The sequence below is a fragment of the Caenorhabditis remanei genome, chromosome V, assembly GCF_010183535.1.
Source record: "Caenorhabditis remanei strain PX506 chromosome V, whole genome shotgun sequence".
NCBI classification, from domain to species: domain Eukaryota; kingdom Metazoa; phylum Nematoda; class Chromadorea; order Rhabditida; family Rhabditidae; genus Caenorhabditis; species Caenorhabditis remanei.
This window is the reverse complement of record NC_071332.1, coordinates 10,315,675-10,328,401: the sequence shown is the minus strand read 5'-3', so window position 1 is coordinate 10,328,401 and position 12,727 is coordinate 10,315,675. Positions and strand designations below refer to the sequence as shown.

General features: G+C 36.3%; 3 protein-coding genes across 3 annotated transcripts; 1 reads left to right on the top strand and 2 right to left on the bottom strand.

Annotated features, from left to right (window-relative positions):
• Positions 1-5,147: 5,147 nt before the first annotated feature.
• On the bottom strand, positions 5,148-5,938 carry GCK72_018765 (uncharacterized protein; the record flags this gene model as incomplete). The annotated part of the gene is made up of 3 exons (XM_003110287.2): positions 5,148-5,303; positions 5,507-5,653; positions 5,705-5,938. The coding sequence occupies 3 exons, from the start codon at positions 5,936-5,938 to the stop codon at positions 5,148-5,150; spliced, it is 537 nt and encodes a 178-aa protein (XP_003110335.2).
• Positions 5,939-6,300: 362 nt separating this feature from the next.
• Positions 6,301-8,112, bottom strand: GCK72_018764 (uncharacterized protein; the record flags this gene model as incomplete). The annotated part of the gene is made up of 6 exons (XM_003110409.1): positions 6,301-6,382; positions 6,436-6,593; positions 6,649-7,008; positions 7,065-7,220; positions 7,933-8,007; positions 8,053-8,112. The coding sequence occupies 6 exons, from the start codon at positions 8,110-8,112 to the stop codon at positions 6,301-6,303; spliced, it is 891 nt and encodes a 296-aa protein (XP_003110457.1).
• Positions 8,113-9,511: 1,399 nt separating this feature from the next.
• GCK72_018763 (uncharacterized protein) lies at positions 9,512-12,579 on the top strand (the record flags this gene model as incomplete). Its single annotated transcript, XM_003110225.2, has 11 exons — positions 9,512-9,572; positions 9,618-9,760; positions 9,805-9,898; positions 9,986-10,197; positions 10,253-10,414; positions 10,465-10,659; positions 10,858-10,990; positions 11,040-11,150; positions 11,216-12,068; positions 12,118-12,454; positions 12,499-12,579. The coding sequence occupies 11 exons, from the start codon at positions 9,512-9,514 to the stop codon at positions 12,577-12,579; spliced, it is 2,382 nt and encodes a 793-aa protein (XP_003110273.2).
• Between the last annotated feature and the right edge of the window lie 148 nt (positions 12,580-12,727).

The window sequence follows — 12,727 nt, the reverse complement described above, 5'->3', positions numbered from 1 at the left end:
GGAAAAGAACGGAAATATGAGGAAAGAGGAGGAAGAGGAATTAATTTTATTTGCAGCGACTGCGTGAGTTATTACGCAAATAAAATTATATGAACTGGTTAGATTTAGGTTTTAGATCTCACTATCAGATCTGTCTTCAATAAAAATTTTCATCTCTGTCAAAAGTTTCATCGCTTTCAACATTGCTTTTGTGGAAACTTGGGTGAAAAATGGGAATTCATGAATTCTTAAAGGTCACTTTTCAGCAAACGTTCAGTTTTGTTTGATGTACTTAGTTTGGGAAAAATGTATTTTAAAAATGTAAATTTGGATTTTCAAAAGATCTATGTTTATCACGGAGATCCAAACCTTTCGAAAACAAATTCTGATCATCTGACATTCGATCAAAAGTATAAATTCCAGTTGTCTGAAACCTTGTTGCAATGGAGATCTATTCCTATAAACAACTCTTTTTCCGTCTTGCAGATGGTCAGGTGAAGACCTAAATCATATTCATATTCCAGGAAGCCCGTTCAATTCTTCACGTGACCTCATATCTTTGTTTACACAATAACTTTTTTCGTATTTCGTCTCTATGTCTAGATCATGAATTTATATGTAAAATATTCCGCACTATGGAAATTAGATGGCAGAGGTGGAAGGAGGGTGTACAAATTACTGACTCGGTTTCTTAAGTCATGAGTCAGATTCAATAAGAGAGAAAAACTGAATTTGAGTGACACAGGTGAGAATCAGAGATCAAGAGTTGATCGAATCTATCTGAATGAAGTCTGGTTCAGAATGGAAATTGGGAGAGTTGTTTTGAAAAAAAGAAGATGTTTAAAAATAGAAAATTAGTAATTTCTTAACGAAGGAATAGCCAAAAGCAAGATCCAAAATGATCAGCTAGGATGACTTTCTGATTTTGAACGCTTATCAGTCGAAGATTCGCTAGAATATTGAATGGAAAAAGTATTTTAGTTTCAGATGACTTATAGTTAAAAAGACCTTTTAGCCGAACAAGCATTCATTTTTTAATAATAAATTGGGGATGTTCTGAAAAGTTTTCTTACTGAATAATACTGTTAAAAGCTTATCATTAAATATTTCAGAATCATTGAGAAATGTCAACTTTCTATCTGCATATGGTTATTTAATTCTTCGAAATTTGGCTAGAAGCTTCTCTGAATCAAAACAACAATTTTAGAAGTCCTAGACAACAAGAAACTGAAAAACGGAAAGAAACCCAACTGAAAAGTGCCACGTTTTTCTCACGCCTTTGCTATATTGTCTCTTTTTCCAAAAAAATTGTGCACTTGGTGATTCAGTGGTCACGTCAACATCAGAACGTCATCATCCAATACCGCCCCTGTGTCCAATGGAAGGATGGACCACCATCTAATTAATGCGGAGAATAACTAATCGAAACACGACTGGAGGGATGTCTATGTCTATGATCTAATGGCATGGATCATCCAAATTCTCAGAAATTATGATATTTTGAAGACTGAAGCAAGAATTCTGAATTCAGATCTGAATTAGTTGGTTTACTTGAGTCACTCCTCCCCATTTGTTAATTATGACTTCTGATATCAACTTCCTCCTCCCACCGTTCATCATAATTTCCAGTTTCAGAAAAGTTAGAAGGAGGATAGAGTACATGAAAAGATGGAGATTTTAAGCGTCGCACCCACTGACATGTGATTGTCAGTTGGACGGAAGGATATGTGTAAGTGTGCCATTAGGTATGAGAAACAAGAGCAAAACTCAGAAAGAAGTGAGAGAAGATGCTTTTTTCAAGTTCCAGACAAGGACACAAGAAAGGAAAAAGGTTTTTGTGTATTTGTGTGCGCGACGCTATCCAACCCGATTCCAATTAGTTTTCGTTTTCGAAGAGTTGGGAGAATTCGCGTGTCATGAAATCGAGAATCGAGGAGTGGAACTAGAAATTCACAAGGAAACGAGTTTTGGGAATCAAGACTTTGATGTTCCGGGAAAGTTCCAAGTATAACTTATTTCTAGAACGATTCAACCAGTTCAGAAATGAATCAGATCACGAAAGAACAATCTCAGAATATGAATTCTTTTTGGTGTCGTAGTAGTGATAACGGTAGAAAGTGTGCTGGCTAATTCTGAAAACTTGCTCTCGATACTAAAAGTGAATTCAGAAATGATGAAAAGTTCTTCAAACAATTTTTTAACAGTATTCACCCTCTTAAAGTGTTGAATCGATACTTCGTCAAGATGGTTCGTGCGGCGTCAGTGAATTTTCTATGTTTCTAAAATCAAACAGTTCTTTTCCGGACTTCCGAAAATATTTATGAAGAAAAAAAGCGTATTGAAAAAAAAACCGAAAAACGTCATCTAGACTTGTAGAATTTCGAAAAACAAAGGGTTCATCTGAATTTAGAAATTTCCAACCTTCCCCAAAATTAAAATTATAATCTAATTTCCAGGAAAAAGAGGGCGGTAAATTCAGTATTTCCACACAGACACCAACATCTCTTTCAGCCAAAATAAATTTCAAAACAGATTTGGAAAAAGAAGAAAGATTAACTGAAACTAAGGGATACTTAAACTCTGAGAAAAAGAGAAACCACTTGAACTGAAATAGTAAACTCTGAAAATAGAAAAAAACAAATATAATTTTTAATTTTTAGAAACAAATAAAGACGAAAAAATGAGGATAAGAAAAAAGGTTTCGAGTGGAAATTTGGAAGATGCCTGAGGGGAAATATTGAGGATACTCTCATCATGATGATCAACAAAGACGAGAAAAGAAGAAGAATATTTTTATATAAATGAAGAAAATATAAATATTCTGACCCTCTCTTAACTGGGAGACAAATTGACATGTTTCTGTCTTTTCGAGAAATAACAAGAATGGAACAAATGAGATAACAATGAGTGTTTCGAATGAAATTGAGTCTAGGTTATTCTGGAGAGCCCATTCTTTTGTAAATTATTTATTAGGAAACGAACAAAAGCTGATGATTAAAGAGAGAAAAAAGAGAGAGAGAAGGAAAAAAAAGCTGTCAAAAATTGGGCAAAAAAAGATAATGAGAAAATGGACACCGCCTGAATGAATTTGAAAATAAAGTGGAAGAATGAAAGATGTTTCAGGAGAGACACAGTGTCATGAGATGATTGGGTGGGGACAAAAACTACAGTCTCTGTTCTACCAGACTACTAAAATCTGAAAATGAGTAATTCCTTTATCTTTTGGTCTGAATGGAATCATCGTGCAGAATTTAAGATAAATCTCGATCAGAAAGTCTATTCAAGTCAGAAATTCTGGGCATTTTTAGTTACGATGACACGAAATGGTACCAGAGTCTTTCTGCAGATACAATTTGTTGTCAGAAATAATATATATTTTGTTCGGATGATCACAAACGATTATGATTTGTGGAAAATCTCACGTATCGAGAATCTCCAGTAAAATAGAAATAAAAAGTTGTTTCGTTTTTTTGAAACTAGATTATCTTTGAAAGTTATTTTTTTCAAGCCCAACAATTGGAAAGTATGTTGAAAAAATAAAGCTTCTGACGCTTCTTATTGCTAGAACAATTTCGGACATTCAATGAACCTCAGTCTTCTATAAAAGCGGAGCTTCTGATGATCTTTGTTTTCAAAACTTGAACATCCCAATAACAAATCCATCTCCTGATCTTTCAAAGCAGTTCCGAATCAGTTCCGCCTAGATCGTTATGAATTAATGATGAATTTCTCAAAGTTATTGTCAAAAATGAAATCATTTTTATTGAAAAAAGGGCATCGGAGTGACCAAACAATGAGATTCGGATGGCTATTTATAAAAGGGTTTCCTCCCATATTGGCTCATTGACTTCCACGAGATTCATTCTTTATTTCGGAGTGGTTTTTTCCAGGATAAAAACAGGAAACGAACATGCCCAAATTGGTATTCTTTTGGCGTTGAATTCTGAGAATCCACTCGTCCATCTACCCCACGATTCCCACGTTTTCGTTTCAATTAACAAGTGTTCTGCTTTCAGCTTTCTGTCTCCTTCTCTGTTTTTTTAATTTGAATTCTATTTTTGATGACATAAATATGATTGTGTGAATGACTGAGTGGATATGCTGATGATCGGTGATGATGACAATGAAGACAATGAATGACAAGCTGGGAAAACGAATTTAAATTTGGAAAAGAAAATTGGGGAAATTTTAGAAAACAGACATCACAAAGAGAAGGAGAACAAGTAGATAATGTGCAATTTTAGGAAAGACATAAACTGAAATTTGGTCTAACACCTCCGAGACTTATGAAGTTCTGGAAATGAAATTAAGCGCTTCAAGGAAACAGATTGCTGGAACGAATTGGAATTTTAATGGCCACGCAACGGAGTAATGTCTTAGAAGTTCGGAGAATGTTCGAAAAAAAATCTGTGTGAATTGTTTTGGTATATTTCGGTCCGTAAATACTGTGATTGTAAGTAAAAATCAAATAACTTAATAAATTGAAACCCTGTATTCTACAAGATTAAATTTCCAAAATCCTCCTCTGTTTCGTGTTCGTAAATAGTAGTCATACTCAGAAATGTGATATGGGAACTCAAAAGATTGATAAGATGTACACCTACAATTATCTTCCTTAAGAAAATAATTCTTTTATATTTACACTCAATTCGGCTACAGAGACGATACTACTGTAGTATCAAGCATTGTAAATACTACGAGAAAATGCAAAACTATACCAAGATAGGTGTGAAAATATATTGACAAGAGGATCACCTGGGAGACAAATAAATACTGACTACTCCAAAAAACGGGATCGAAACCGGAGGAGTGAAGAACTGGAACAACAAACGAAATATATTTTGTCTCATCTTTTCTCTCTGCAGTAAAGGGAACACCAACTGCTTATTAGCCCACTCTTGTACACATACACACATTTGGGTCACAAACCATAAATAATACAATCTCAGCATTTTTTTTTGAAGGACACACCTCCAGAAACTCTTTTTCATCTCAGTTCACGTGAGCTCTTGAACAAATAATGAAAGTTTCGATGGAGTGGAGTTATGAATTATTTAATGAGTGGATGAGGTGAATTGGATTATGGAATGACAAAGACCATCGAAACTTTATCTCGCAAGAAATGGATTGAAATGCATAAAATTGAGGGAAATCACAGAAAAGAAGTGTCAAACTATGTGTATTTTGTTAGCGAAATTCCAGCGAAACCCGTAGATGAAACCCTCTCCTTTGGCTAATATTGGAAGCTTGTGGTATTCGCAGATCATGTGTTGGCCAGCGTGGAACTCTGGTGAACGGGTAATACCGTCTATTGACGAACGAGTCTGCAAATGATTACAGTTTGAAACGTGGCACAGAATATTCCTGCTTTAAAAATTTGGTTCATTCTCTCCAAGTTATCGAACCTCTTAATAGCATTAACTTAATTGTAAAAATTAGGACATATCGAAAAAAAAAAATTTTAATTTGAACGGGCTACATTAATGTGAAAGAACATTCGAAGCATTAAAAAGGTATCAAAACTCACGCTTATTCCGCTCATCGTTCGCTGAACATCCACTTTCTTCAACTCGTTTGATTCTGTTTCCTCTGATTCCATCGGGAGCTTTATGGGTTCAGTCGCTTTGAATTCACTACTCGTTGTCGGCGGTTTATTTTGATTTTTGTATCGGAACTGAAAAAAGTACATGCATATTGAATAGCGTTTATTTCGATAAGTACTTACACAAGCTTCTTCTAACTGCTCAATTCGTCTATTTGCTTCTTCTAATTCTATTTCTAATTGTCTAATTCTCTTATCTTTCTCATGATCTTTTCTTTCCGATTCTTCCACAACTTCTAATAATCGACTCTCGAGATCTTCTGTTCTTTCTTTGGTTCTTCCGTAATCCTCATGAAGTAAATCGTACTTTGTCTTCCAGTACCTTACATTTGGATCTTCTTCCTCTCCATTGACCATCGAATTTTTTCTGAAATCTTCGAAATTCAAAGTAAAAAGAATCTCATCAAATATGCGCTTGCAGCCAATAAGCTATCTGTTGAGATTTTGCAAAAATGATAAAAATTTTATAATTCATTCAGAAAGTAATTTTTAAAAAGAAGAAAAGCATTTGAATTCTAATGAATATAAATATTGCTGGCGATGAAAGTACAATTACTCTGCGAGAGACGGGATGAATATTGGTCAATATTGATTTCTACATTTGCTCTACACAACACAATTATGGAAATGGGAATAGAGTGAGAGAGAAAAACAGATAAATAAATATATTCAGGAAGTGTAGCGAAATGGGAGAGAATACGAACAAAGGAGAAAGATATTTATCGCAAATCGTCCTCATCGTCACCGCCCTCGATAGTTCGCTTCACCTTGAGGAGCAAAGCAGTAGACCAGTTGTCAAGTCTGGAACTTATTGGATTGATTAAAATTTCGCGGAATCTTGATTGAAATTCTACCTGCTAATTTTGTCAAAGTTAGCAACAGCTTCAGTGAATGCCTCTTCACTCTTCTCCTCAATCGCTGCTAACAACTCCTTAACAAACTTGCATTCACGAGAATCAGAGAATGATGGGGACGCGTTTTCGTATCTTTGAATAGCTTGTTGTGTGTTGATCTGGAATTTTTTTGTTCGAGCTTTATGAAACTGTTTTTGTAGCAAATCGACTAACCGGATCAATACACAAATGACAGAGAAGAGCTTGGAAGAAATGCCCTTTGGCAGCATACTTAAGTGTAGAGTGATCAGCTTCATAGAATGCAATCTCTTCGAATACAGCAACAGCCTGAGGATATTTCTCAAGCTCAGCAGAAAACATGGCTACTTTAATAAGACATTTGCTGGCACTACTTTTTTGTTCTTCTCCTTTATAATAATCGGCTGCTTGTTGGTAGTTCTTTACGCATTGCTCTTTGTCCGGTAATTCTGTTTCGTACAATTCGGCAATGCTCACGTGATTTTTGGCCGCCATGGTGAAACGACCCATGTCAGTGTAGATTTCGGAAGTCTTTTCGAGACATTGAACTGCGCGCTAGAAAAAATTGTGCATTAAAAATCACGTTCTAAACGAAAAGGAGAAATTCAAACCTCCGGTTGAATCTTGCGGAAACAATTGGCAGCCTCGGCGTATTGAGTGGCGCAGTCATGCTTCGAGTCTCCTTGTCTGGCATAGAATTCGGCCGCCTCCAGGAATGCTTCTCCGGCTTCTTTCCATTTCCTGGCCATCTTGAACAGATTACCTCCCTAGAAAAACGCACATTTAACAACACATGAATCATAAAGCGGTATTGTAATGTGATGAATGAATTTATTGATGTAAACTAAAAAGCATGATTTTTGACATTTTTCCGTTTCAAAATCCACTTGTTCCTGGTTATTCCTTTCTTAATCGAACAGCATTTTTGACTTTTCGCGTTTTATTCATCTTTAATCCTTGTTGATTTTCTCCAGCCCATCCAGTCTCTCCATCGGTCATGCTCATTCTGTTCATCGCACTACTTAATACTGTAGCGAAACCGTCATTATCTGCTTTTCGCCGACGAGATGATTCCCCATGAATGAAGTGAACAATTCTTGAATGTTCATCACGAGTTCGGCTATTAGTAAATTTCATCTCACACGTCGGATGAAGACATCGAAAATGAGCAACATTTGCTTGGCGCGCAACTTTAAATTCAAAAAATGGGTTGTGTCGTTCATCTTGATGTATTTCGAGACGATGTGATGTATCAAAACCAATTCCACATTCACAACATTGAAATGAGTGCTGGGTATAATGCTGCTCAAACTCAAAAAGATTTGATGCGATGAACTCGCAACCTTGATAACTGCATTCTATTTCGCTGGATGATTGTTCAACATAATACTCCTCATCTTCCGTATCTTCATCATCATTATTACTTCGTAATATGTTCGAACCCCCACCAGTTTCTTGAGCTACAGAAGAACTATTCACCTGGATAAAGAGATCAGGAGCCTCTGCGCTTCCGCCGCCACCTCCGAAAACTCTGCCGAAGAATCCACCGCCTCCCTGAAAAACTTCATTAATCATTTGATATTTAAAAAAATTGCTTACCTGCATCTTTCTTCGTCCTTCGGCCATTTTTTGGAGTGCTCTTGCTTCGTTGTCAGCCATTTTTCTGAAAAAAGCGAGAACTAGGTACAAATTTTAAAAACTAACCAAAAAAGTGCATAAACTACAAACAAGACGGAAGAAAAATATCGACGACAGCACGAAGAGAAAAAAAAGGGAAACTAAAAGTGAAGGAGAGTTGGACGTTATTGAGGGCGCAGTGAGCAAGAAAAAAAAATCGATGTGGTCTAGTGGTCCCAACGTCTTCTTCTTCTCTCGTTTTCTTGTTATCGCACGATCACGTTTCGTTGGAACTGAAGCACGAAAAAAGTCCGCGGCCATTATCGAACATCGGCCATAGAAGAGAGAGAGAAGGAGTGTGCGCAGTTGCGAAACGAAGAATGAAGAAGGGAGAGACAAGAGACGAAAAACATTATATTCAACGTCTCATAAGCGTCAATAAATATTAAAAATAAATAGATTTCGCAATGCATGTGACTCAAGAAATTGGTTTATTGAACAAATGAAAGGTGTGACGAGTGGGAAAACCCGTAGTGAAAACAAGTATATTTAGAGCGATCAAACAATATGAAACTAATTAGCATCATTATTTCACTAATGAAAATAAAATGCCTCACCTGAGACTGGAAGCTCATGACAATCAAAGATTTTTCTTTACAACAAGAGAGAAATCACTAAAAATAGCTGAAAATTTCATAAAAAGAAAAACAAAACGGTTGATTGAACTGTGGAAAAGTGTGAGTCTCTGGAATTTATGCGGCGAATGTGCAAAAACCGTGCGCCCGTCTTGCATGTCGATTTACGAGACCACGCCTACTATAAGAATGCGTTTTGACTGCAAACCGTGGAGAATGCTCAATCGGGAAGAAACGGATCGGGAAGAAGCAAATCGGGCAAATTGTAATTTAATTGGTTAATTGATTAATTGGGAAGAACACTGTTTCGCAAGTTTCAGTATTTGAAAGGAACGAAGAGTCAATTTTTCCGGCACTATAGTGCGCACTATGGTATTTATATCGAGGGAAATTCAGAGTTGTCATCAAAAACAGGTAAAGACACTATTAAAAGTAAAAATAATTACACAATACACCTTCAAATAACAGCTTCTTTCATTTCCGACACTGAAATTTTTTTAAAAAAAGCGTTCTTCCCGATTTGCTTCTTTCCGATTCGTTTCTTCATGGTTGAGCGTTCTTCCCCATTTGTATGGTTTCTTGTTATTTTCGAAAAAAATATTTGTATACCTTCAAATTTTTGAACCTGGCGGATATTCCATAGAGCGCGCATACTCACAACGTGGTCAATAGCATCATAATGAGATATGAAAGGGGCAGTCTACCCTCTTTCTCCCTTACACTATTTCATCTGCATTCTTCCGAAATCGTGCGTCCTCATTCGTTATCCTCGTAGAACACACAAACGAATTATTAACTTTCAGAAAATGGATATATACGATGAGAGTGGAGAAGTGTCCAGAACGATGAATGAAGATGTAGATGAAAGTGAGTTTCTTCGTTAATATTGTCACATAAAATCATATTCTCTAGCTCTGGACTCAATTCTCAAAAAATCTGAAACAACAATGGAACAAGAAGGAGACCTAGATATGGAAGAAGAGACTGAAGAAATCGAAAATGGAGAAGCAGATTCTCCAGAAGACGTTGATTCTCCACGAGCCTCATTGCAGCCTGTAAGTTCCGATATGATTTCAAAAAAGATAATTATTGAATTTAGACGAAAAAGGGGAAACTTAAAACAAGAAAACGGAAAAGAAGTTCATCAGACGATAGTTCAATTAACGAGCCGGGTTTGGATGCTGCCCAGATAGGTAAGAAGTAAAACAAATTAAATAATAGAAGACTATGTTTTGTCTGCGAAAAATCGATACCGTATGATGTTAACTACTGATTTCCAGTACAAGGTCCGTTGTCAAATATTAACAAAGAAATCAATGTCGGAGATGCATATCAGGCAAAAATCGAAGAAGATGAGGAAGACCCAAATTATATGGAAGATCGAGAAGAGCCGGAAGTGTTAGTTTGGGAATGTCCGAACGATAATGATAAAGATAAAATATTCAAATTCACCAATGATGCTTCTGATCGATTCTTATTACCAAAAGACAGCGTGAGTTTTATCATTTAATGCAATTCATTCAAGTTAAAAAAAACCCTTGTTATAGATTCTGTTCATTCTGCGACAAAACGATTACAGTTTCGACAAAGCGCTGGCTGAAATCTCTAAGCGAAGAATACTACAAGACTCATGGACAGATGAAGAAATTGCAATTTTTGATAATAGTTTCCCTCATTGCGGGAAGAATTTCTCACAGATTCGTGCGACGGTTAGTTTCTGGTATATACGATATACACTTAATCGTCATTTGCTTTCCAGGTTCCCCATCGATCTCTAACATCAGTCATAAAATATTACTATAATATGAAGAAATCAATCAACTATAAACAATTTGCCAATTCCAAACTCAACAGTTCAAGTGGTGCAGAAGATGAGGAGGGGCCTTCACCTTATCCTGAAGCATTGTTTGATATGATGTGTGAAAATTGCGGAGAGAAAGCGGAAGATATGCAGGTAGATAAAAACATTGAATAAATTCGGATACACAGTGTTCGAGAACTGAAGTTGTTTGATACAGTTAACTATTTCAGTTTTCGAAAAATTACTATTTGAAACCTAGGTTTAATTTTAATCTTAATTTCGAAATTGTTATCATCATATTGCAGTTTTCTCTCTTGTTTCCTATACTAGTTTTCATTTCATGTGGTCCAGCCGACTAAGAAGATAAATCGATATGAATGCCGTGCCTGTCGGATATACTACAAAATGATGGGTGTTCCGCGTCCAACGAGCCTTCGTATTGTTCTGACAGAACGAATCAAAAACCTTGTACCGTGTCCAGAAGGTGAGTTTTAATCTTGATCTCAAACAGTTTATACCAAATGAAGTTTCAGTTTACCGTGAGGCTATGAAAGATTATCACAGACTATCAAGCACAGCAACTGGAGCTACATTTCTCAATCGAAAAATTGGAAAACGCCAAACATTAGAAGATATTCTCGGAGGTAAGTCTAGTGGAAGCATATTTACAATTTGTACATAATCGTTTTACAAATATTAATAATTTCAGTGAATACGCCTGCCATGTTCTCAAAGTCAAAGAATGAAAGAGCTCGTTTTAAAAAACTAGCTTATCGCATGTCAGCTACTTTAGCGAAATCTGGAATGTCAAATACTCTTAAAATAATGAAAGATCATCACGATTCCTTAAAAGAATACAGGACAGAGCCTGAAGAAACAATGCCAGAAGTTACTGAGTTGTTTACATCAACTGAGTCTTCCAATAGTGCCGACGCATTGGAATGCAAAGTCGAAATGGTGAATTCAGAGATTGTTATGGAACATTCCTCAAATATTGAAATGACATCAGAAGAATCTATGAAGTCATCTGAATCTCTAGATGCAAATTCGGAGAAACCTATAGAAGTTTCAGTGAACACCACTGTTGAAGGACAAGTAGTTTCTGATAACACAACAGAAGAGCTCGCTTCATCAGCTGATATCATCAAGGGATCGTCCGAGACAACGGAACTCATTTCAACTGCTACACTAGCAGTGTATCCTGAAAAACTAATCGAAGGAACCCAAGCCTTTGCACCGGTTCCAATAACGATCTCTAATAGTCCCTCTGAATCCCAAAATGATACGGTAGAATCTTCGGTTGTTTCAAAAGAGATGTCGGAATCTGTTAACGACCAAAAGGAAGAAGTGAATAATCCTACAGAAGTTACTGTTCATTCATCAATTTCAAACGGAGTTACGAATGAATTGAGTGAGGTGATCTTTCAATCTTCGAAAGTCCCAGAAAAGTCTGCAAATGCGTCTCTGCAAGCATCAGAATCGTCATCGGATTCTGCTGGCAGTTCGTCGGAAGGTGTGCGCATATGGGTTCGCCAGAGAACAGTATGCATGGAAGAGATGGAGTAAGAATATCCATGTCATTAATTGTATTCTCTTTTTTTTGTTTTTCAGAGCTCTCGCTGATGACAGTCGACGAAAAATGTATGATGCATGTCAGCACTATGGCAGTGTGAATACGAAAAAGGTAGCACTGTGGAAGAGCGATATGGAATCACTGCGTAACAGACTTGAGCGGAAAAATTACGATTTAGACCTAAACCCATCGTTCCTCTTTTCCAAAGAACGAGTTCCTTACTGTCAAGAATGGACAGAGACAGAGAAAGAATTGGCTTTAAGGTGCTTCAGTTGGTACGGTAATAATTTCGCTCAAATTGCCGATGTGCTGGGAACGAAAACCTTTGATCAAGTTAAATTGTTTCATGATGCAAATGAAAAACTTGTCAATAATGTAAGTTTTAGTTCTTTTTTCCCTCTTATTCTCTGTAGTTTCAGAAGCACGGCGAATATGAGAAAAGCATGAAATCACTGACGAAGACTATCAACGAAAATAGGAAAACAGGAAAAGAAGAATAAGAAGATAACTTATGAATAGTCTGTAAATTCTCTATTGTGATGGTTTTTCAAGCACGAGTTTTCATAATTTTCTTTCAATTGAGTATGTTTCTTGTACAAATGTGGTGGTCATTCAATTTAAATTTCGGTTGCATTCGTTTTTTGTCAA